Source organism: Apiospora marii (assembly GCF_038362585.1).
Source record: "Apiospora marii strain CBS 49790 chromosome Unknown utg000001l_segment0_segment0, whole genome shotgun sequence".
NCBI classification, from domain to species: domain Eukaryota; kingdom Fungi; phylum Ascomycota; class Sordariomycetes; order Amphisphaeriales; family Apiosporaceae; genus Apiospora; species Apiospora marii.
This window is the reverse complement of record NW_027117372.1, coordinates 4,984,602-5,007,745: the sequence shown is the minus strand read 5'-3', so window position 1 is coordinate 5,007,745 and position 23,144 is coordinate 4,984,602. Positions and strand designations below refer to the sequence as shown.

Genomic DNA, 23,144 nt, shown 5'->3' with positions numbered 1-23,144 from the left:
TCTCACAATAGATATTATTGAACCGATGACTCACTTGGTTCAAGAAGGCGCGCTGGCAAAGAGCCGCATTTCGACAGGCCAGATAGGCAGCCCGACAGGTGTTGGAGAAAGCAAAGACGGTAAGCACCGATCATCTCCCAGCAATATCCTGCAGGAGCTCGACAGAGAGACGTTGGAATGTCATCTTATCCAGAAACATGGGGCTTTGAGGGTTGGAGTAGACTCGACATGCCCCGGCGGATCCGTGGAGAATAGGAAGACATGGAAAGTAGGATACGAGGTATCACAGGGCGCTGATGTCTGAAACTCTTGTGTCACTCCATTCCTCACGTGAGGGCGAGCGGGTTTGCTTCTTGGTGGCACGTCAGTCTGGTTGTGATCTTATTGAAGCCTGGATTGAATATTCCTGTAATACAATACATCATCATCAAACGTTACCAAAACACTGACTCTAGTCCCCCTCAGCTGGTCGCTAGCAAGGTGACTCTTCCAGGGGCCATTACACCTGCATTGGCTTATAGCAAGGCAACCCAAAGATTTAGCTTCCAATTGTTGTTGGATACTCTAGTCCTGATATGCCACTCTCGCGGCGAGAGTGCTGCCCCACCCACGTCGCGGTTGTATGCATCGACGTGCAACCCCCGTCCGAAGGCAAACTGCCGAATCCCCAACTGCGGAGATCTAGGTCAACAGAAGAGAAGGGCATTAGTAACAGCGAAATCGCATGAGGGGCTGACGGAGAGAAATCCGTGACGACGGGGCATAAGGGCCGCCATCAACAGCAGCGAGTCGCGAAAGGGGTAAAGCCCGACTTCTTATCGACAGTCCATCGTGAAATAGCCCAATAGAAGAGCCTGCGCAATCTCGACCATGACGTGATCCCGTGCAATGAACCGGCCGCCAAGCAGATTTGGGCAGAAGGGGGGCATGGTGTCATCTGCCGTGGGATCACGCAACCGTTGGAGTAATATCGCAATCGGGTGCGGGGCTCCGATCACGACATCACGGCCGGCGCAATCCGGAGGGTCGGACGCGGCCAAAAAACAAGAGGACGATTTTATTTATAAACTTCCATTATTTCATTGCTCCTGCAAAGTACTACCATTCTTGCTCATTCGTACCCCCTGCATTTGTCCCCTCGATACCCAGATACCCAGTTTTCAAGATGCCTCACGCCACGCAAATCTCGCAATACTCCCACGTCCCGGAGACGAAAGAGGATCTCGACTGGGCGGAGCGTACGTCAATGAAGACAAACTTTACAAACTACCGCGCGATGGCAAACAAAACTGACAGTTCTTCTCCACAGTCGCCAACATCGACCTCTCCACGTACGGCACCGACGAGGGCAACCAGCAGCTCGCCCAGCAGCTCATCGAAGCCATCCGCACCAAGGGCTTCTTCTACGTCACCAACTTCGGCATCCCCCAAGAAAAGGTCGACCGGCAGTTCGCCTTGGGCCAGGCCTTCTACGAGCTGCCCCTCGAGGAGAAGCTGAAGTACGTGCCCGACCTCGACAACGGCGAGTACAACGGCTACCGGCCCGCCGGCCGGCGGGCCCTCAGCGGTGGTCTCAAGGACAAGGTCGAGGTGTGGAACATGGCTAGTGAGTTGGCCTTCCAAGCTTAGCAAGATGTTGCCAGTACTGACAACACCACGCACAGCCAACGACGGACACATCACACAACCCGTACCCGAACTGCTGAAAGAACACATCGAAGAGATCGAGACCTTTGCCAAGGTAAGAAGACTCAAATACCCCTCTGATAACTAGTCCACTAACATAATGTCCCAGTCCCTCTACGAAAAAGTCCTCAACCCCCTCAACCACCTCATCGCCCTCGCCCTCGAGCTCCCGCCCGACTTCTTCACGAAGCTGCACCGGTGGGACACCCACGACGAGTCCCACCTGCGCTACATGAAGTACGGCAAGTTCTCCCCCCAGGAGATTTCCAAGCTCGACGACGGCCTCTGGTCCGGCGGGCACACAGACCTCGGCACCATCACCCTCCTGTTCCGGCAGCCCGTCGCCGCCCTGCAGATCCGCGAGCACGAGACCGGCAAGTGGAAGTGGGCCAAGCCCCTCGACGGCAGCCTGACGGTCAACACCTGCGACGCCCTCAGCTTCCTGACGGGCGGGTACATCAAGTCGACGATCCACAGAGTAAGCCTGCCTTCTTTCGGTCATGCCCCTCACGTTACTTCAAATGCGCCTCGAGACTAACTTCTGCAGGTCGCGCTCCCGCCCGCCGACCAGCGCCACGTCGACCGCCTGGGCCTCCTCTACTTCTCCCGCCCCCAAAACGACGTCGTCCTCAAGACCATCGACTCCCCCGTCCTCAAGCGGGCGGGTTTCGTCCAGAACGAGTTCGAGGCCGGCGGGCACCCGGTGCCTACGATGGGTGGTGAGTATTGCATAGACCTCAAGGCCCAGAGTACTAGAATCTAACTCTTGACCAGAATTCACTCAGCGGAAACAGAAATGGCAGCAAGCCAAAGCCAAGGACCATCAGTACGCCAAGGATGGCGAGGAGATTCTGCCCGGGTTCAAGGGGCAGTACTTCAAGTAGGCTTGGGGTTTGACTTGGTGGACTTGATATTGGCTTCGTCCATCACAGAGCAAGGTCTGTCAAGTAACAGCAGACCTTATCCTTGTGCTGGACACATTTCTTTGGTGCTTGTATAGGCGATCACAGGAGCCGAGACGGGAAGTTGTATATACAATTGATTCATTCACTGTGGCCTTTAAGCGGTCTCGTTAAATTGCTTGAACTTTACTTTCTATTGATGGATTCGCCTGTTGGTATGCAATACTTATCTAGTTAGGTACTGAACTGCATCCCTCTTGCACTTGCTTTGGCAAGGCAACTCTAGCGAACGGGTATAAGAAGCGCGACGAGCGGAAGCCGGTCAGGCTCCCACAGGTTCGCGCAGTCGACGACGAAAGAGGGTGAGTCCCAAGCGGGGACTATGCGAAAGAAATACACACAATCGGTCTTGGTAGGTTGCCGCGCCCGTTCTTCGGCAATTTCAGCGAAGGCCAGACTTTTGCGGCTGGATCGAGGGCGCGGCGAAGGGGGTAGTTTCCGTACTTAGGTATGCAGGACCAACGGCGAGCCCAAATTTGTGATATGAGGGATGTACCGCCTCCTCTGTTGGGTGGCTGTGTACGATGCAGCGAGCCACTTAATCACCGCGCCCAATCATATCGGCCCAGAGCTTGCGGACGGTCCTCCGGGGCACTCTCTTCTCGTAGAGAGGCTTGTGCTCCTCGTTGACATCGTGGTCGTCCTCGTAGTCGACGTGGACGAAGGCCCGCTCGACGTCCGACAGGCCCTCGAGTTTCCTCTGCAGAGCCTGGCTGACGTCGTGGGAGATCTCCAGGGGAGTGTAGCGGTCCATGATGATGTCGACCTCGACGTAGTAGTTCTGGCCTGCGTGGTATGCGCGGCACTAGTAATTGTCAGCTAGGAACTCAATCTAGAGTAGACGCAAGGTAAACATACGGTATCGACCTTGAGAATGCGGTCGTCAAAGGTGATGGTCAAGTAGATGAGGCGCGAGATGTAATCGGGCGGGGCCGTCTTGCCCACCAGCAGCCAGACCTGCTCAAACGCGTTGGAGACCCAGGAGAAGAGGATGAGCAGCGCGATCAGGATGGCACCGATGGGATCCAGGTACCAGACGAATCGCTCGCCAACCACGGCCATGATCAGACCGAAGGTGTTGACGACGATGTCGTTGCGGTGGTCCACGAAGAAAACGTGGACCGATGCGTGCTTGCGGTAGGCGAAGCAGTACAGCATGAGAGTGGCCTTGGCGACGATGGCGACGCAGACGCAGACCATGGGCACGATGTGCAGCTGGTCGCCAGAGTCGGTGTGGCCATTGCCAAGCGTGCGGCCGGATTCAATCTACAACGCGTCAGTTGATGGCCAGAAGCATTGAGCGTGGGGGTGCAGCGTACGAGTAGCTCAATGGCAACACAGGTCATCAAGGCACAGAAGATAATGATTCCCATAGTCTCGATACGAGTCCGGCCCTAGAGCAAGGTTAGCAAAGTTGGCCTCGACAAACAACGGACGTTACTTGTACTTACCACGGGGTAGTCGTAGATGGAAGCGCGGGCGGCCATCCGGGAGGTGATTAGCATCACGCACGACGACACCAGATCCATCTGTTCCTAGTCAGCAATCGTGCATCCACGGCCAATTGGATTGTTGGGGGGAGGGAGACGTACAAAGGCATCCGCAGCCGTGGCGAACAGCTAGTATCGCAGCCACACAAGTTAGCATCACTCGCAGTCTCGACGGAGTAATAAGCGCAACCGGGCCGGGCGTGGTGTGGTGCCTACCGAGAGCGATCCGGTGGAGATGGCGGCGTAGAGCTGGATGACGAAAAGGCAGAAGTTGACGGTGAAGGAGGCGTTGATGGCGAACTTGATCTTGGGGCCGAGGCGGGCATCTTCTTCGACCTGCAGGCGCTCCTCGTCGTCGACGCCGAGGTAGTGATTGATGAGCTTGTTCTGGTTTTGGTAGAACTTGCGGAGCTCGCGCTTGTTGGCCTTGGGGTACTCGATCTGCAGCTGCTTCAGGGTGACATCGTCGCGGCGGTGGCGCCCGATGTCCAGCGGGTCGACGAGCCCGTTGCCGAACTCCAAAGCGCTCGGCGAGGGAGGCTCGGCCGACTGCACCTGTTGGGATGAGCCATTCTCGACTTTGGTATCGATGACGGGGCTTGTGGCGACGGCAGCAGCGTTGTTGTTGGCGATGTTGCTGCTGCTGTTATTGTTGGCAGTGCTGTCGCTGTTGTTGGTGTTGACAGCTGCAGGCGGACCCACCGACGACTGGGTGGGATCGGACATGATGCGACGCGATGCAAGTCCAACGGGTCACGTCACGTGCTGGCTGGTTCTCGGAATAAGCAGCCGTTGGCAATCTGGAATTGGTGGACGGGCTGATAGGGCTGCGAGATCCGTCGTCAAAGTTTAGATCCAGGGGACTTGGCGTAGGCTAGGCAGAGCAGAAAAGTCCAGAAGCCAAGGAGAGGACAAGACAAAAGGGAACGGGAAGTCTTGTCTAAATACATCCCAAGACCTTGGACTGGCTGGGGGGGCCGTTGGCTCCGTTGGGAGAAGAAGCAATAAGCAATCAGCAAAAATCAAAGGAGGGAGCCAAGACCTGCCAAGTCGCCAGCCCCGCTCTGATGCGAGATTGCCATCAATGGTTGGAATTGCTTGCGGGTTGATTGATTGAATGATTGACCGGGCTACTGATAGGGGGCTTCTGTTCTACTTACTGAGGGGGCAGCCCAGAACCAGCAAAGAAGAGGCCTGGAATAAATGCCCCATCCCCACCGAAACGGTCTGCGCCCAGGCAATCAGTTGATCCCCAGCGGCGGTACCAACTCTACCCAAAAACTGGCTGCCTGCATACGTCAATGACTCGTCAATACTTGCCCATGGCCCAGCCCGCCCCTTCGATTGGTCCACGCTCTGCGTCCTCCCCAGAAATCCATTGAGATGATGTGCATGCGACAACACGTTGCCATCTGATCTACTGCCAGGTTTGCGCGCCCAGCTGGATGGGCCTTGGGCCTCGTCACCTACATGTGCTGCATAGTGATAGCATTCTGCCTTGATTGCGATGGACTTGATACATCAGCATGACTTTGCTCTGAGGTACTTGTAATCTGATTCTCCCCAATTTCGGCTAGGAGGTCCAAGTGCCCCCCTTGGCAGTATGTAAGTGCCTGGCTTATCCCGGAAATCCGACCCTCCCTTCTTCTGCCCAATGGCGTCGGTGCTGAATTGGCTGCTGGTGCCGGCAGTGAGACACTATCGGCCCACTTCCGTTAGCTCCGATTGGCTCCCGTAGATCGCGCTGACGGCCAAAAGTCCCCGGGCTGGCAAATGGAGATGGAGGGCTCCCACAACCAACTTTTGGGATTCTCACTTCAAGCTTATGCAGTGTACAAACCGGCACACCGCCATCCAAGCCGATCCAAGACGACCGTTCGAAACGAGCCGCACGACATTACTTGCAGTCTAGACCGACATTGGACAAGGTTGGCGTGCACGGCTGATCCCACCGACTACACGCCTCCCTCCTCGCCTGCCTGTGTTGTCAGTGCATCCCCCCGCACCGGGCCCTCCATTCTGCTTATCTCGTGAGCATCATGTTACTGCTATATCAGCCCTCTTATTACCCTACAGCATGGCATTTCCTGGTTGCCGAAGGGCACCCTCTTATTTCGGGCCCTCCCCTAAAAACGGCAAATTCCTCTCCCCTCTTTCTTTCTGTAGGCATACATCACGAGACTGCCACCATAGAAACTCTATGCGACACGAGAGGTCGTACGTTGAAGATCATGGGCCAGACGCACCACTATATGACCAAGATACTCCGAGTAAGAAATGTTACCGTGTATGTATTTAGCTGATCTCGATGTTTAGATCTAGACCACCAACGTCGCGAGCTTGAAACAACACGTGGTCTGGTTTCTTGTTTGCAGCCCGCCATCCAAGAACACTTGGTCCATGAACAATCACAGTTGTCCCGAAATGTGCCAGGTATGCCGACCTTCGCAATTGGATCTTGTTCGGCGGCGCAAAGGATCACCCCGGTTCGACGATAAGAAAAGTGGCGACAGGACAGATGCGAAACTGCCAGTCAGGGATCTCGCCATGTGTCTCGTCCGCCCAAATCCAGTTCACGATTCCCAATCACAGCGATGGTCAACCCTGTATGCCATATCGGTCCGGGATTTTCATGGGTGCGAGCGTCGTCATTGTCAAACTTGACATCATGTTGTCCTAGTTAGTTTCGGCCTAGGACGCAAAATCCGGAAAATACTTCTCAAGAAGGAGGGAACCAAGGGCTTGGTTTGTCCGTCCGTCTATCGGTTAAGCGGCCGCCCGAGTAATCCGGACTTTTTCCATCGGCAGCATCTATCTTAATCATTCCACTTACTCCAGATTACAGCAGTGCGGTGAACGAATACTCCTGTAGTATTATTCCCGCTACAGAAGCAAGGCGCTATCATCTTCACCAAGTGGCTTTATTATCGTGATTAAGCAGTACCATATTGATCTAATTATCAGATACAGGCTTATCTATATTTGCGGCTGTGCCCGTGTTCCGCAATGCCAGTCTGTGTAAAGAATACCAAATTCCCGTGTTTCCCAGGAATCAGTGCTGGGTTCCTCTCTCCATGCAGTCAAGTAATAGGAAATAGAAGCTGAGAAAGAATGCATCGCCATGGCATGTAGATACCACTGCCCATCAACACCCAACACCCAAGCTGCAAAGAATAATGCGCTCCCAATGCAGCAGACGCCTCAGTTTTCACCCTCCTCCTGCTTCAGCTTGAAAACCTTGTTCTCGTAGTTAGGAACAGAAGCAGCACGAGCGGGAGGGTGCATGGGATGATGAGAAATCTGGTTGCCGAAACCATTCACGACCTGGTTCTGCTGGTGAATAGGAGCAGCACGAGCAGCAATTCCCTCAAAGAAGTCCTTCAGGGTCGTCTTGCCCCGTCGAATCTCTTGGGTGGCAGTATCGATGTCGCGCAGGGCGTTGGCCGCCTCCTCATCGGCGCGAACAGCACGGTCGCGAGCACCTATCGACTCTCGGTTTTAGTATTTGCTCTTCTTGACGTGGACAAAGCGGGTACTCCATCTCTCATGAGACACTGAGACGACACGGAATAAACGCCGAAAGACACTTACCACCAACAACCTCACCCACGCGAAGCTGACTATCGCGATCGATGGCCTCGGCATCCTCTCGGGCCTTGTCAAGGTCCGCTTCGGCACGCTGTCGAGCCTCGGCCAGAATCTGGGCAACTTGTCCCTCGGCATTCTTGACGATCTCGGCGGCCTCCTCGCCTGCGACCCGAACCTTCTCATCAACCTGTGTGCGAGCGTCGGCGATGACCTGAGCGGCTTGCTCCTCAGCCTCCTTGCGGATCTCGTTCGCTTTCTCGTTGGCCTTCACAATGGTCTCGAGGGCATCGCTCTGGGCTTTCTCGACGAGGTTGTTGGAGACGAAGTCGGCGGTGCCATCGATGAGGACCTTGCCGTCGTTGTTGTTATCGGGAATGCTGTTCTTCTTGCCGCTGTCAGGCTTCTTGCTGGCAGGCAGCTTCTTGCGGTCCTTGGGGGTGGCGGGCTGGGCTTGCTGCTTGGCGGCCTTGGTACCGGACTTCTTGGGGGTTTGGCCCTTGGCATCTTCGTCTGGGTTGGCAGCAGCAATGGCCTTCTCGGGCTTGCGGACGTTGAGGTGAGAAGCAGCATCTACTTGGGGCGTGGATGAGGTAGAATGCGCGGCTCGCTCATCGGCAACGGCAGGTGATGCCTGGGGTGCCGGGCCAACTGAAGCAACCTTGGTCTTGGCCGGGGTCGAGGTGTCCTTGGGCTTGGCTGAGGACTTCTCGACGACGATTTGGTCCGGGTGTTCATCGCGAGCCATGCTGTTGTAGGTGAGTTAGTAGGCGGCAACATAGCAGCAAGTAGGGTGGGCAGGCATGGATTTTGAAGATGGAAAACTTACAACTCATCGCTTACGCGCTTCATGACCTCTTTCTTGTGGTCAAGCTTCTTCTTTTTGGTGAGACCCTCGTTGGCCTGCTTCCACTCGTTGTGCTCAGCTTCGACCTGGTCCGCCATGAGCTTCTTGCGGCGGCTTCGCTCCTCCTGCTTCGCCTTGACGGTCGGGAATGCGTCACTACAGGAAGAGGACTTCTGGCGCTTGGTGGCAGGGCCAGCCTCAGCGTTGGCATCCTCGACGGATCGCTTGGCGGCACTAGACTCCTTGGAAGTTGTAGCAGTGCTAGCAGATGAGGCGTCGACGACAAGATCAGCCATGGGGTGGTCAGCAGCACGTTCAAGATCAGGTGAAGTAGTCGAGGTGCCTGTAGGAGTGTCGGAATCCGAATCCGAGCTTATGTCGTTGATCTCGACATCCATCTGGTTGACTGGAGCGGAAACCTTGTCTTGGGGCGCCATGGCGAAAGTGTGGTCAAGGGACTGTTGAGATGGGATAAGTATGAGTGAATGTGGAAGGGAAGATGAAATAATGTGGGAGAGACGATGAAAATAAGTATGAGAGAAGATGGAACAATGGGTAAGGGAAGGTAGAATGAGATGGCAGAGTAAGACTGTTGATGCTGCAACAGATCTTCCAGTCGATGAACTGCTCAGATGATGGAGGAAGGATGGGTGTGATGGAGGGAGGATGGGTGGACGTGTGGCAGAGAGAGAGAGAGAGAGGAAGTAGAATATGAAATCCAGGATGGCAGTAATTGCTTGGACTTGCATTAACTGTGAATGTAGATGAAGTGGAAAAGCCCAATTGGCACATGCAACTTGAATGGGTGATTGTGCTGATTGTTCGCGACGTGGGGTATGGGTGAGCAGTCGAAATAAATCAACTGACGGCTCACAAATGCAGCAGCAGTAGAGAGAGGGAGGGAGGGAGAGAGAGAGATGCCACCAGGTTTGCCAGTAATGGCCGCTTCAACTGACATTCGCTGCGATCAAGAATGAGGCTTACTTTTGTCAAATTTGGTACGAGCTTTGGAGGGAAAAATGCAGTGGTAAATGTGTAAAGTGAAAGTAGGTGAACGATTGTTCTCAAAATGAGGTGTGGGTAATGAGTTGTGAAAGATTCAACTTGCTTTTCAGAAACCAAGCAATAAGTTGTTTTATGTTCAATAGGGCATACCTGATTGTGGCCTTGAAATGTGGCATTAAATGGTACCGTTACAAGCTTCTCGGTGAACATTAAAAATGTTAAAATGTTTTCAGTTTCGTCGGTATTTCACGGGTCACCCAGTCGCAATGAGGGCATACAGCCCAGTCACTATAAACTATTGGGAGTCCAAGATTCATTTTTGGTGTACCATCAGATATGGCACAACTATCTCACTACCAGTTTGTGAGATCAGCCAGCACTAGGACAAAGCCAGATATGAGTTGACTTCATTCTGAAAGTTGAAGGCACTGGCTCATAGCAGAAATTCAGCTATCGTGAGATCTCAACGCTGACTGATCTATGTCTCATTTGCCCAAGAAAATGAGATTGGCAAATCACCACACCACCTGTCTTGCCATTCCCGGACCCAAGTGGGCTGTTCATGATTCCTTATTGTACAGCAAGTGGTTCGCCATTCGACCTTGCTCACCCAAGTTTCGCGACAGATTTCTGCGACCAGATACAAGTCAAAGTATCTGCTTAACTGGAACATTAGCCTCAGTCGATGTTAATAGGAAACTTGCTTGACTTACCCGTGCGACTCCATTTAGGAGAGCGTGAATTTGCCTTCCCACTTCTTAAGCACCTCGCGGCCACTCAGGTTCTTTGCGTCGTCGCAGAACTCCGAGGCCTCGTCCTCGTCAAACGGGTCAGTAGGTGTGAGGCGCTTGGTGACGCCCTCAAAGGTCCAATGGACGGTAGGCAAGCCCCACAGGTTGTTCTCAGGAGTGTCGTCGGGATCGTAGTCACCGTCTTCCGAATACTCGATTTCGTACTCATCTTGCAACTCCGAAAAGGCGATGTCGAACTCATCCCGCAACTTCTCGCTGCCCGGAAACTCAATGACGTTGCGGATACGGCGGCGCGGCTCCTCTCGGCGGAGCGGCTTGGCCAGGAGGGTGAAATCTTCGCGCGAAGGGGAATGGAAGCCTCCATACCCCTCCCCGGGCTGACCAAGGACCAGAACGTCTTGTTCCGGGTTGATGTAAATGGTGCCGACGTTACCACCCCAGTTTACGCTGGTTCGCCACTGGTGTCCCCAATAGTCTGAGGAGACCTCGCGGTGGTTGAGCTCGAGGCCCATGGGGAATCGCTTCAGATAGACATCACGGCTCTCAGGGCAGGCAGACAAGAGAATCGAGGTGAAGCGTTCCTTGTCCGCCATGATCCAGCCGGGCTGGCGCATCCAGATGAGGCGACCATGAGTCTCGGGGATGAATTCTTCCCAGATCTTGATGCGAAGCTCGCTCGGAAGGCGCGGGAACGGGTGGAAGGTCGCCGTCTTGGTGGCGCTCGGACTCAGTACGAGTTGGGTCTCCATCTTGGCTGCTAAGTCGGAATCCATCTGGGTCCAGTCAGTCGTGCCCTTCGAATGGTAAGAATTCTGGGCACTTTACCTTTTCCGGCTCAGTTGTGATGACAAGAGGATCAGATGCTGTAAGACTTGGTCCGAGTTGTAGGAGCTCAAGGCAGCCTCGAATGAGAGATGAGGTCTGAAGAAGGGGATTGAGTTGTTGTTGTGGGTGAGGGAAAAGAGCAAAGAAAAAGGCAGATGTAATGAGGAGAGCTGGAGAGTGCCTCTCGAGGAAGGTGCTGCTCAAGCCAAGTTGTTGGGGGAAACTGTCTGGAGGTGGACAGTTGGTGGAGGGAAGGAAAGAAAATAAGTATGAAGCGGAAATTATGACCTATTTATGCGAGAAGAAATGGATTGAATGCATTCAGGGCATTGAATGCAAGAGCCGAGCCTGTTCAGAATGATCCAAGCTTATAGATATGTACTTGGTACAGCATCCTCACTAACTACCTGTTAGATTCTTACTTATCAGTCACCTCAAGCTTACTACAGAGTGCCTTTTACAACTGTGATCGGTGTAGTCTTCTAAATACTGTGTGTGCGCCGGGCGCTAAAGGACTACAACAACTCACAGGTTTAAGAATGCACTGATTGTACTCAAGATCGTGTCGAGGCTATGCAGGAGTTTAACAGCAGTGCCCTGTTTATGAAACGACTACCTATGCTCTATAATTATCAATCAACTGCTTAATGAGTTTCTGGCACCTTTTGTGTGTGACCGCTGTGAGGGCTCATCGCTGACTGTTTCTCGACTCGCCCATTCACAATTAGGGATATCCGAGATGCCTTGAGGATCCTATAGAGACCGATCCACCTGTTCTGGGCCATGAGCAGATATCACATTGCTATTTCTAGACTCTCCGTCGGCCATTGGGACGAAAGCTGTATGCAAGAATGTTAGGTTGTTCGTTATCCCTCAGGTGCTTTCTCGGCATACCTGTACGTACTTGGGCCTTATTACTCATCGATGACCGTAAAGTTGCCGTTCCACTTTTGGAGCAGCTCACTGCCGCTCAGACAATCCATGTCTCGATGAAACTCCCAGATCTGGTTGTTGTCCAAAGTACCGGTGAACATGTGTCGCTTGGTGACGCCGTTGAAGTCCCAGCTCTCGGTAGGGTCGTCGTCGTTCTCATTATCGATGATGCCATCCACTGAATCCTCCTCCCATCTGTACTCCTCCCACCATCTGTAAATCCATTCTGATTTCTCAATTTCCGAGTCACCAGGATGATGAGCCATGGTGATCGGGAATTCGATGAGCTTTCGCATCCGGTCGCGAGGCCTCTGTCGACGGAGCGGTCGGGCCAAGAGCGCGAAATCGTCGCCTGTGTACGGGTTCTCGCTAACATCCTCCTCTGTCCATTGCACATCAAAGCCGAGAGCATCACTGAAAATAGTGGTCCCGTGGTAGAAGTCGCTGTCCCGGGTATCGGACTCCTGCCAAGGCTGACCGATAGCCAGGACGTCGTGCAGGGGATTGATGTAGATTGTACCACGGTTGTGCCAGTGTCCATCCAATATATGGCCTTTGCCCAGCTCGAGGTCGCAGCTGCAGACATTCAAGGCCATGGGGAAACGCGCGAGATAAATCCTCCGGCTCTCGGGCGAAACGTGTAGGAGGATGGAGGTGAATCGCTTGGGGTCCACCTTGAGCCAACCCGGCTCGCGCACCCAGATTATGCGGTCATGGATCTCGGGGATCAGCTCTTCCCAGATCTGGGTGCGTAATTCAATTGGGAGACGCATGAACGGATGAAATTCGGTGGGTGCTTCGATTCTGGATGTGCTGATGACGAGTTGGTTTTCCATCTGGGAGACTAGATCCGAGGCCATCTATGAGGTACGGTCAACGAAGTGCTTCTTAGTTGATGTGAATTATCAGGTACTTACTTTGCTTTGCTAAGAGCAAAAGAAAAAATGAGACTTTGGTGTGAGATTTATCCTGGGTGAAGTGGAATGGAGACCAACACAGCCCTGAGTGAAACCACACTTAGGTAGCAGCGGCTGAGGATGAAAGCGGTCGAGTCGGAAGGGCCAGACTGAAGATGGCAGTAGGGGGAACAACCGGCAATAAACCAGTTTGGGTTGAAGAAGTGAGGTGACTGCAACTGGGGAGAATTCTGGATGAGGGAAGCTGTAATTAGGCAGACGCTGTTTGAAAAGCAGTTGGAGAGGAGGAGAAGGAAAGTGGGTAGGAAGCAGAAAAAGGTCGGCCTAGTAATGTAAGAAATGCATTGAATACAGCACTGGAAACCAAGCACCTGTACTGGTAATTGTTACAGGTATCTATTCATGTGGAGGCTACTTTATCTTCAGTGTCCGCTCATTGAATATTAACGTGCCAACCATTTCGCTATGCTATGAAGCAGGCGACCAACCCGTCCACTTGCTCATGCCATAAGCCACATTGCTTGATGACAGGGTCTTGCCAAAAATGAAGCAAGAACGAGAGAGAGCTCGACAGGATACCAGTAGTGTTATTTGCGACAGGTTACCACTTTTTGCTGTGGTTTCCAAGTAATGCAACACTACAGAGAACCCAGTTTCTCAAATACGTCTAGCTCTGCATCTCCCACGCTGTATAGCTGTCCGTATCAAGATCCCGCAGGTGTCAAGAAAATCTGAACAGACACACTCCCACATATCTTGTACCCAATCAATGACACCACTGCAAACTCCAGAATGAACGTGACATGGTAGATATCGCCGGAGGAGTCAAGCGCATAGAGGTTGTCGAACGAAGCTGTCGACCTTATAAGCCCTGACAACCAAGCAAACTACCTATGTACTCAAGGCATCGATTTTGCCAGGTACATATATGACTCACTTCCTCACTGTTTTCAAACACCACACTTGCTGCTAAGATCCTACTTTGCGTGTTGGACGCTTATTTTACTTTCCCAATCACAAGTAGGTAAACCCAAGCTTGTAACACCCAGCTTGCCGTGTAGGATACCGCAAGGAAGAGAGAATGTTATAGCTGATGCTTGGTTTTGCCAATCGTGTCCCGTCATGGAAGAAACCTATGATCATATGTTCTACTGCACCACCGGCATGCATCATGAAGACGAAGGCGGCTAAGTAGACGGGCGCAACTTGAGACGTTCGTTCCGCTACGCCAGGAAGAAGACTGGCATTGGATGGGGAAATGTCGGCATCTCCTCGCAATGAAGTACCTTGCAATTTCATTGGTTATCAACGAAACGACTGTGCAGAAAATCTTTCCGGAAAATTGTATATATCAGTGCAACGCGCATGAAGGCGCATGTAAGCCATAATGCAACTAACATGATCGACTTACATAAAAGTGGATTAAGAGGTGTATGTCAGAAAAGGGGTATTGAACATAGCAATGAAAACCACGATAAATTGTTCCCGTTGGAAGACCCCCCGGTGAAACTCAAGACTCAGGACAGACGTTTAAGCGAGTACTAAGTAGTCATTGGCTCTTTCTTGCAGCATCACCTTCAATTGCGACGCAGGAACAGAATGCGTCCAACAGAATGGGCCTGTGTTGTCTCCAGGCGGCTCGGGGGTTGCCCCACTCGATCGGGAATCCCAGAAGTTTAGTGGGTGGGGACCACTGAGCTGCTGAAGTCGCATGCGCTGGACTGGCAGAACCTCTCACCGCCCAAAAGTTTTAGCGCCCAGCAACCTTGAGCAACCCATTGCAGCGCATCGAATTTCCAATTGAGCAGCAGCCCACCCGGCGAAAACGATTGCGACTCGACAGTAGAGACCTTGCCCAAGAAGGATCGCGCAACCCTGACAACAGCCAGCGAACCCGCTATGGATCTCTTGAAAGTGCTGTCCCGCGGGACGAAAAAGTCGGCGAAACCCGAGAAATCGCTGGCCCCGCCAACCAAGCCCACCAACCCCCAGCTCTACACAGACTTCACGGTGCGAGGCACCAAGCGCAAAGCCGACGAGGCCCTCACCCAGGCCGCCAGCGCCGCCGCCGACGATGTCGACTTCTTCGCGCCCAAGGAGATGAGCAAATCCGCCCCGGCCCCGGCCGACGACGAGGAGAAGCCTGCGAAGAAGCAAGCGACGGACGCCGCCCCTCCCATGAGCCACGACGAGATCTACCAAATACTGAAGGGCCACAAGCTGAAGTTCACGATCCTGTCGAGTCAGGGGGAGAAGAAGTCCAAGGTCAAGAAGTCGAAGAAGAAGGACAAAAAGCAGAAGGTCGAGGTCAAGGCGGCAGACGGAAAGCAGCAGCAGCTCTACCCGCGGCCGCTCACCTCGTTCAACGAGCTCAAGGGAGTCTACAATGTGTCGGCAAGACTGGTCGCCAACCTTGCAGAGCACGGCTACCGACTACCGACCGAAGTGCAGATGGGCAGTCTGCCTCTTTTGCTGAACCCCAAATCCGCCGTCACCGACACCCTCAACGACGCCGACCATGTCAACTTCCTTGCCGTCGCCCCGACCGGCAGCGGCAAGACCCTGTCTTTCCTGATCCCCACTATCAACCGGATACTCGGTCAACGGCAAAAGTCGCAAGAGAAAGGACACAAGCAATCCCTCGACGCCATTGTCCTCGCGCCCACCCGCGAGCTCGCTCACCAGATTACCAACGAGGGCCAGAAGCTGGCCGCCGGCACCGGCGTGAAGATTGTGTTGTTCAAGAAAGGCATGCGTGTTGCGGCCGAAGCGTCGGATATTGAAGTTGAGCGGGAATCCGAAAACGAGAGCGAGGATGAAGAAGACAAGGAGGAGTCGGACGAAGCTAGCGAAGACGAGAGCAAAGTGTCGCAAGCTGTGACCAGGGCCGACATTCTTGTTACCACCCCCATGATGCTTCTCAACTTCTTAAATCGCGAAAAGACCAAGAAGCTACTGCCGACGGTGAGGACGCTGATTCTCGACGAAGGCGATGTGCTACTGGACGAGCTCTTCAGGGAGCAGACCCAGGGAATTCTGGCTGCTTGCACCAGCCAGTCTTTGCAGCTCATGTGCTTCTCAGCCACGATGGGCTCGAATATCGAGACCTTGCTGGTGCAGGAGCTCGAGAAGAAGCAACAGGACGACGCGACAACATCTTCTTTGGTGCGACTTGTCGTGGGTCTGAAGGACACTGCCGTCAAGAACATTAAGCACAGGCTCATCTACACGGGTGACAACGAGCGGGGCAAGCTCTACACCATGCGCCAGCTGTTGCACCCTACAGGCACCAACGGGGCGTTACCAGACATGAACCTGCCGTTCCTCGTTTTCGTGCAGACGATCGACCGCGCCACGTCTCTCCATGACGAGCTCAAGTTCGAGTTCCCGGTCGAGGCCGGCGGCTCCACTCGGGTGGCCGCACTTCACTCGTCCATGTCCGAGACGGCGCGCAGCAAGATCATTGCCCGGTTCCGGGCGGGCGAGATCTGGGTCCTTATCACCACCGATCTGCTGATGCGCGGTATCGACTTCCGCGGCGTCAACGGCGTGATCAACTACGATATCCCCACCAGCGTGGCGGGCTACGTGCACCGCGTCGGTCGTACTGCGCGTGCGGGCGGGGCGGGAGACGCGGTGACCATGTACACCAAGGAGGACATCCCGTTCCTGAAGAGCATCGCGAACGTCATCACGCTGTCGGAGAAGCAGGCGGGCAAGGACGGCAACCCGGACGCGGTGCCCAAGTGGCTGATGGACGCGCTGCCCAAGGTGAGGAAGGAGGACAAGCAGAAGCTCAAGAAGGGCGGGGTGGAGTCGCGGCGCGGGGCCAAGGCGCAGATCACGAGCAAGAGCGCCTGGGAGCGGAGGCGGGAGAACAACCGGCGCGGGGCCATTGCGGGCAGCAGCCGGCGGAGCGGCGGCAGGGCGAATGAGGATGGGGATGAGGGGCATGAGAGTGAGGGGCAGGAGAGCGAGTGGGGTGGGCTTGATTGAAGGGGGGGTGTAATATTGCCATAGCTAGGTTATGAATGAATGATTCTTCAAAGACAGAAAGTGATTTCACATGGGGGAGCGGCGGGTGACTTGGTGCCACGTCGGTACTGCTTTTCGTACATTACAGACACAGCGACACGCAGCGTGAGCAACATCCGGTTCTAAGTACAAAAAGTGGTATTATTGCAGTTCTATACAAAATGTGAAGTTCCCTTTCTATCATTTACACGTCCTCCACGCCTTCTAATCCAATTGCTTCATAACTCGCTTTACATATTCTGGATATTGTATGTGCTTCAGCTCCAGCCGCCCACCCTTGCTGAGGGAAATAAGCTGATGGTGCCGCAATCCAATCCGCGTTCGTTGTTCAAACCACCCTGAGGCCGCTTCCAGATTGCGCTGCAGATTGGACAAGGTCAGTATCCTTTCCTACGTAGTCAGGCACCGAAGAGAGAGGGGCAACACTTACGAGTAACATCGCCCGGGACGGAGGTCCACTTGTCCCAGTTGGGGCAGGTCTGGGCGACGACGCCGGGGATCTGCATGTCCTTCTGGATGGCGGCGGGGTTCTCGAGGACCATCCAGACGAAGCCGGCCGAGGCGTGCCAGGCGATGTGGCCTGTGGTCGTCGAGGGTTAGCAATGCGTTTGTTCAGAAGTAGTCTTCCTGCAGACAGGAGGGGGACTTACAGTGAAGGGGCCAGGTGCCTGGGTTGTCCTGGTTCCACTGGAGAACGATGTAGTGGCCGGGGAGCAGCATCTGGACGTCGCGGCGCTGCGGGTTCTGGGGGTTGACGATGGTGCCGTCCCAGCAGGGGCCCGTGACGGTCGCGCCGCTCGGAGTGCCGCTGTTGCTGCTGCTGCTACCTCCATTGCCGCTACCGCTGCTGCCGCTGCCGGACGAGGACGACGGGGGGTTGAAGGGCCACAGCCAGCTGGGCCACAGGTTGCGGCGCTCGATGCGGCTGACGGTGCGGCCCTCGCTGCGGCGGTGGGTGGGCTTGTGGATGACGCCCGACTGGTCGGTGCCGTTGCCGACCTGGGCGGCGGTGCAGGCGCCCTCCTGCAGGACAAAAAAGTTGTGGCCGTGCAGGTGGATGGGGTGGGGCAGCTGGCCCGGGTTCTCGAAGACGAAGCGCAGGGACTTGTTGGCGCCGTAGTCGTGCACGTTGCGGATGGGGGCGAAGTTGAGGTCGCCTTGCTTGACGTCGAGCAGGATGGGGTCGTTGTAGTCGACGACCATGGTGCGGCCGGCCTGGTACCAGAGGTCCGAGCTGCCGTTGCTGAGGAGCTGGACGGGCACCACCTCGGTCACGCTGGGCTCGCCGGGAGCGAGGGGGTAGAGCGGCACCGTCTTGGACAGGGGGTCGTTGCCGCAGTAGGTGTCGTAGGCGTTGGGCTGGGGCTGCGAGGCGGGGGCGACTTTCCGATCGGCGGCCTGGTAGAAGATGGCGGCCAGGGCCAGCGTCGAGTTTTCTTTCGAGATGGAGCAGTTGGGCGGCTTGAAGGCCCGCAGCCAGACGGCGCTGTTGGGGCTGCCCGTGCCCTTGACCAGGACGTCGGTGCGCTGGCCCGGGGCGAGGGTGACGACGGTGGTGTCGTAGGGCTGCAGCGGGACAAAGTCGTTGGCGATGACGGTCATGGTGTGGCCGTCAATCGAGATCTTCTCGACGGCCGAGGCCGAGGGGTTGATGAAGCGCAGGCGCATCGTCTTGCCCGACGTGAAATTGAACGAGGCGAGGGGCGCGTTGTTGCCCATGTAGCTGTTCTTGCCGTTGATGAGGTTGTTGTCGGAGCGGGTGATGACGGGGTCCTCGGCCAGGAAGCCGGCCAGCACGTCCTCCCACCACTCGTGGTAGTACTCGTTGACCATGACGGGCCCGACGTCGACGTCGTACTGCGTCTTCTCGTCGGGCCCGTGGATGACGATGGGGCCGAAGCTGCCCGAGGCGTACTGCGACTCGATGTGGGAGTGGTACCAGCTGGTGCCGTACAGGTCGGCCCGGAACTTGTAGGTGAAGGAGGACCCGATGGCGATGGGGCACTGCGACACGCCGGGGACGCCGTCCATCCAGGGCGTCTGTTTTTGGAGCAGGCCGTGCCAGTGGATGGCCGCCGGCTGCTCGTCCGTCATGTTGTTGGTCACCGTCACCTGGATCCAGTCGCCCCAGTTGGCCTCCACCACCGGGCCCGGGTACTGCCCGTTGACCAGGATCAGGGGGACCTCCACCCCGTCCGGCGCCGCGTTTTGTTTAGTGAGGGTCCAAGCGTAGGTCCGCGTCACTCCTGTGTCCGGCATCTGTTGGTACGGGTTGGCATTTTGCGAGGTGCTGCAGCAGGTCAGTATGACGTGGGTCATTCTATCTAGGAAACTCATGTCTTACAGTGATCCCCACGGGAAGCCGTTGGGCAGGGGGTTGTTGGTCAGAAACGAGGGGAACAGGGGCGCGAACTGCGTGCCCAACAGTGAAAGAGCTGCTGACGATCAGTAGTGGATCTACACCGGGGACAAATCATATACCACTTACAGTCACTCCCGGCGAGGTTGATTGGGCTCTGGATCACGCTGCCGCCTCCATAGCTGGGCAAGGCCGGCGCGCCTTTGCTGGTGTTGGCGCCCATTCTTGCAGTCTTGCTGCCAGTATAATTGTTGCTGTGTCTGGATCCTCGGCCACCCGTAAGGAAATAACGAATCTAGAAGACAATAAAAAGAAAGAAATAAGAGAGCGAGTGTAGTAGTCTTCCAGATCCGATGGGTGGCAGAAACAAGCAATGCCAAGCCTGGAGATGGGATGGAAAAGATCAGCAAAGAACGGGGATAACGCCATGTCTTATTATAGGGGGCTCCTCTGCACCTCGCATTCGCGACTTCTGAGATGCGCGGTTCCGCGTAGCCGTGGCAAGGGCCGACAAAGGTTTACGCATAAGATCCTGTGCTGCTGGAGCGCAGGCACGGAAGCCTGCCCATCCGTCCGAGTTGTGAGGCCGTGGAGTCAGAATCGCGAGCAGCCCTTACTGATCGTCGCGGGCGTCGAGGCGATTTGGGTTCAACGGCATCTACCCTGGCCTGCAGTAGTCTGGCTCCTTCTAACGGCTTTCGGCAACTGGTGAGGTCTGAGCCACAGGGCGACCTGGTGGTGGCTATTTATAGTTTGGACGAAGAAGCGACTACTTGTTATTGGTACCTGTTCTGCGCGAACCGAGGTCTCTCTGTCTAGTTCAGATCTCCCTCCATCGAGATTAATGCTGGGCAACAGTGTTGCTCAGAGTAAGCTATGCTGGACGATCAGTACCTCGTGTTTCTTCGACGCCTGAGATGTCGATTTACAAATCCGTAACCCGCCTGCTTCCACGGCAGTCTAAGCCCTGCAGCCCAAGGAAGACCATAAATGTACTTCAAACAAAGATCAATCTCAATATGCATGAAACTAATCTTAGTAACCGGAACCAGACGAACGGATCGAGCAACGTGCAACTAAGCTATTTAAGCATCGGGCTAACGCAACACGCCCACAACACCAGAGTCTTCCCAAGGCGAGGTCGGGGAAGCCCCTCCGGTTTCGTCTTCGGCGTTAGGTGAGTAGGTAGACTTGCACTCGTCACTCCACGCAACTAGCATGGACGGAAATAAACAACGGTGGTGGCCGTGTCATTCCTGATGCCGCGACGACGGGTAAGCGCCCTCTCGGTGCCACGTCTCGTTGCCCGAGGTTATGCTTGGCTCGTCACGAAACGCCTCTTCTGGCTATGCCTGTGTATGTTCTTCACGCAACAGGAAGCTTTGGCAACGACAACCGCCGAATGGCTACTCTGGTAAGACTACCGTGGGGCTTCTTGTGCTCATCCCCGGTCCTGACTATCTTATTACCTGAAATTCTGATCGAGGCAACAGGGGAGATTGGTAAGTAAGATTATTGATTACCCACGTTCCAGCACATGCGCAAAACTGAGATCTTCACTGTAAACAGGACCTAGTGAAAGGGAATGGGGAAATGGCGATGTCCAGCAAGCCAGGTTGGTCAAGCCACACCGCGCGTTGCAGGGCGCATGGCGTTGCCGCCACCCTGGGTCGAGCTTCTTGGCATGCACTTCTAGAAAAGCCAACTGCTTCTAGTAAGGGCTTTCCCCGGATTAGCCTTTGTACGGTATTTTGGTCTCCAGAATGGCGGTAAAACACATGCTTGTGTTCCGTGGATCGCGATCCAGGATGAGCCCCAGTTACTACCCCCAATTTCGCATCCCCTGACAAAAAGGGCCGTCAACAAAACCACAAGCCGCAAAGTGGGCTCGGGCGGTTGCATCGTGCAATTTGTTCGGGTATGTGAGAAATAGGATATGCCATCAAACATGTCTAGTAGCCGGCATGGCACTTGGGCATGATGTCATAGACTAAGGGACAATTTCCTTTTTAGACCAAAACCCACGAGACCAGACACCTTCTTCTCGCCCGACAACAACCCGGGAAAATAGGGTCTAGCGGATGCCTGATCCGTTCTGTCCGATCAGGTTGATCCTACGATACCTGCCGAAGATTCTAACCATGCAACAGAGTCCCGGCGCAGTGCCGACCTTGCCGCTCGCGCAGGGCCTCCTCTTGGCCCGGGGCCCTCCTCCTCCCCCCACCATCGCAGAAGTCCGCGCCTTCCTCCAGTCGCTGCTGCCCGTCCGGCAGGGCGACGTGGCGTTCGACTACCACACCCCGCGATCGCGGTTCTTCGATCCCGGCACCGCCAGACCCGCGCACGTGGTCCTCAGCATCACCCCGACGCCGGGCTTCTACGACGCCCTGGCGGAAGCGGCAGCGGTGGCCTCGGCCTCGCCATCATCCCCCAGGTCGACGACGACGCCGCTGGCGTTCCTGCACCGCCCCTGGGAGCTGGACCGCCGGAGGGTGCCCCACGGCGCGACGGTCGTCGCGTCGCACAAGGCGTTCGACGAGGTGCTGACGGTCGGGAACAACGCCGCGCTCGCCGCCGGGCTGGGCATGGTTTTGGATAAGGCCGGCGCCATCCAGGGCTACAAGGGCGATCCCGACCGGACCATCGGGATCGTGGGGCCGCTGGATACGGCCCGGGATCGGGCGACGCTGCGGGCGCAGCTGGAGACCGAGTTCGGGTCTTTCGAGGGCGCCTTCGGCTTCGAGGACGACAATGGGGCAGAGGAAGCGGACAACAAAGAGGTCGCGCCAAGTGGCGAAAAGGACCACGTGATCAGATGCGTCGCCATCATGAATGCGTTCCACCCGGAGGAGGTGGACCAAGTCGCCGCGCTGGCGGCGGGCATGGGACTAGCCCCGTCGCTGGAGGACTGCCAGGGGGTACTGTACCTGACGGGCGCGGTCCGGGCGCCCGGGCTGGCGGCCGCGCGGGGGAAAGGGATGGCGGTGGTGTGCGTGGGGCACCGGACGTGCGAGGAGTGGGGGATCCGGCACCTGGGGCGCTTGTTGCGGGAGCGGTGGCCGGGGTTGCAGGTGCGGGCGGTGCTCGAGGCGGAGGAGCCGATGGTTTTGGTGAAGAAGGGGAAGGGGGGTGGCGGCAAGGCTCAGTCTGCGGGACAGGGGGTGGTGTTGGGTCGTGACGTGGAGAAGGAGATTGATAATGAAGGGTGAACCAACCGATATGAGTACACACTTCGTCCTATGGCAGAAGACGGTGTCACTTTGTCATTGACAGCAGCATACCGGATAACAACACTAAAGTTCAAAACCATGGAGTTAGGGGCCCTCGCTGCATGGACTTGATTCTCGCCGGCGTCCTCGCCCACCAAGCCAGCCATGGCCACACTGACGTATGCCGCCATTACCACTGTCTCGAACATCGATCGGAGATGTGGTCTAGTGGTATGACGTTTCCTTAGCAACCGCCTAAGCAGGTCAGTTATGGATGTTGGTGAAGTTGGGAGTGTGTGGACCACCAAATTGGCACATCAGCCAAACCTGTTTGGATCCCAAATTGCCAAAGCAGGAGTTGCCGACTGGATGCATAATCTGCCGTGACAACCTCTTACCAGTAGCCGTAAGGCTATACGGCGACCAATCCCTTCTCTGCTTGGGATCTACCGGCAGGTGCCGTGCCGCGAGTTGTCTACCGGCTGACGTCAGCCGTATCCTGATTTGCCAGGCTTGTGGTGACACAACGGCTGGCTGTG

General features: G+C 55.4%; 8 protein-coding genes across 8 annotated transcripts; 3 read left to right on the top strand and 5 right to left on the bottom strand.

The window, feature by feature from the left end:
* Window positions 1-1,165: 1,165 nt before the first annotated feature.
* On the top strand, window positions 1,166-2,570 carry PG985_001641 (uncharacterized protein; the record flags this gene model as incomplete). The annotated part of the gene is made up of 6 exons (XM_066821410.1): window positions 1,166-1,238; window positions 1,310-1,606; window positions 1,665-1,741; window positions 1,796-2,164; window positions 2,234-2,405; window positions 2,461-2,570. 6 exons carry the CDS (start codon window positions 1,166-1,168, stop codon window positions 2,568-2,570), a joined length of 1,098 nt encoding a protein of 365 aa, XP_066692289.1.
* Window positions 2,571-3,186: 616 nt separating this feature from the next.
* On the bottom strand, window positions 3,187-4,864 carry PG985_001640 (uncharacterized protein; the record flags this gene model as incomplete). The annotated part of the gene is made up of 6 exons (XM_066821409.1): window positions 3,187-3,453; window positions 3,507-3,914; window positions 3,968-4,042; window positions 4,100-4,177; window positions 4,241-4,267; window positions 4,355-4,864. The coding sequence occupies 6 exons, from the start codon at window positions 4,862-4,864 to the stop codon at window positions 3,187-3,189; spliced, it is 1,365 nt and encodes a 454-aa protein (XP_066692288.1).
* Window positions 4,865-7,339: 2,475 nt separating this feature from the next.
* PG985_001639 (uncharacterized protein) lies at window positions 7,340-9,007 on the bottom strand (the record flags this gene model as incomplete). The annotated part of the gene is made up of 3 exons (XM_066821408.1): window positions 7,340-7,545; window positions 7,817-8,472; window positions 8,553-9,007. 3 exons carry the CDS (start codon window positions 9,005-9,007, stop codon window positions 7,340-7,342), a joined length of 1,317 nt encoding a protein of 438 aa, XP_066692287.1.
* Window positions 9,008-10,302: 1,295 nt separating this feature from the next.
* PG985_001638 (uncharacterized protein) lies at window positions 10,303-11,076 on the bottom strand (the record flags this gene model as incomplete). The annotated part of the gene is made up of 1 exon (XM_066821407.1): window positions 10,303-11,076. The coding sequence occupies one exon, from the start codon at window positions 11,074-11,076 to the stop codon at window positions 10,303-10,305; it is 774 nt and encodes a 257-aa protein (XP_066692286.1).
* A 990-nt stretch (window positions 11,077-12,066) lies between these two features.
* Window positions 12,067-12,921, bottom strand: PG985_001637 (uncharacterized protein; the record flags this gene model as incomplete). The annotated part of the gene is made up of 1 exon (XM_066821406.1): window positions 12,067-12,921. One exon carries the CDS (start codon window positions 12,919-12,921, stop codon window positions 12,067-12,069), a length of 855 nt encoding a protein of 284 aa, XP_066692285.1.
* Window positions 12,922-14,901: 1,980 nt separating this feature from the next.
* On the top strand, window positions 14,902-16,998 carry PG985_001636 (RNA-dependent ATPase rok1; the record flags this gene model as incomplete). The annotated part of the gene is made up of 1 exon (XM_066821405.1): window positions 14,902-16,998. One exon carries the CDS (start codon window positions 14,902-14,904, stop codon window positions 16,996-16,998), a length of 2,097 nt encoding a protein of 698 aa, XP_066692284.1.
* Window positions 16,999-17,365: 367 nt separating this feature from the next.
* On the bottom strand, window positions 17,366-19,619 carry PG985_001635 (uncharacterized protein; the record flags this gene model as incomplete). The annotated part of the gene is made up of 5 exons (XM_066821404.1): window positions 17,366-17,397; window positions 17,468-17,617; window positions 17,688-19,327; window positions 19,382-19,472; window positions 19,526-19,619. The coding sequence occupies 5 exons, from the start codon at window positions 19,617-19,619 to the stop codon at window positions 17,366-17,368; spliced, it is 2,007 nt and encodes a 668-aa protein (XP_066692283.1).
* A 1,918-nt stretch (window positions 19,620-21,537) lies between these two features.
* PG985_001634 (uncharacterized protein) lies at window positions 21,538-22,605 on the top strand (the record flags this gene model as incomplete). The annotated part of the gene is made up of 1 exon (XM_066821403.1): window positions 21,538-22,605. One exon carries the CDS (start codon window positions 21,538-21,540, stop codon window positions 22,603-22,605), a length of 1,068 nt encoding a protein of 355 aa, XP_066692282.1.
* Window positions 22,606-23,144: the final 539 nt, after the last annotated feature.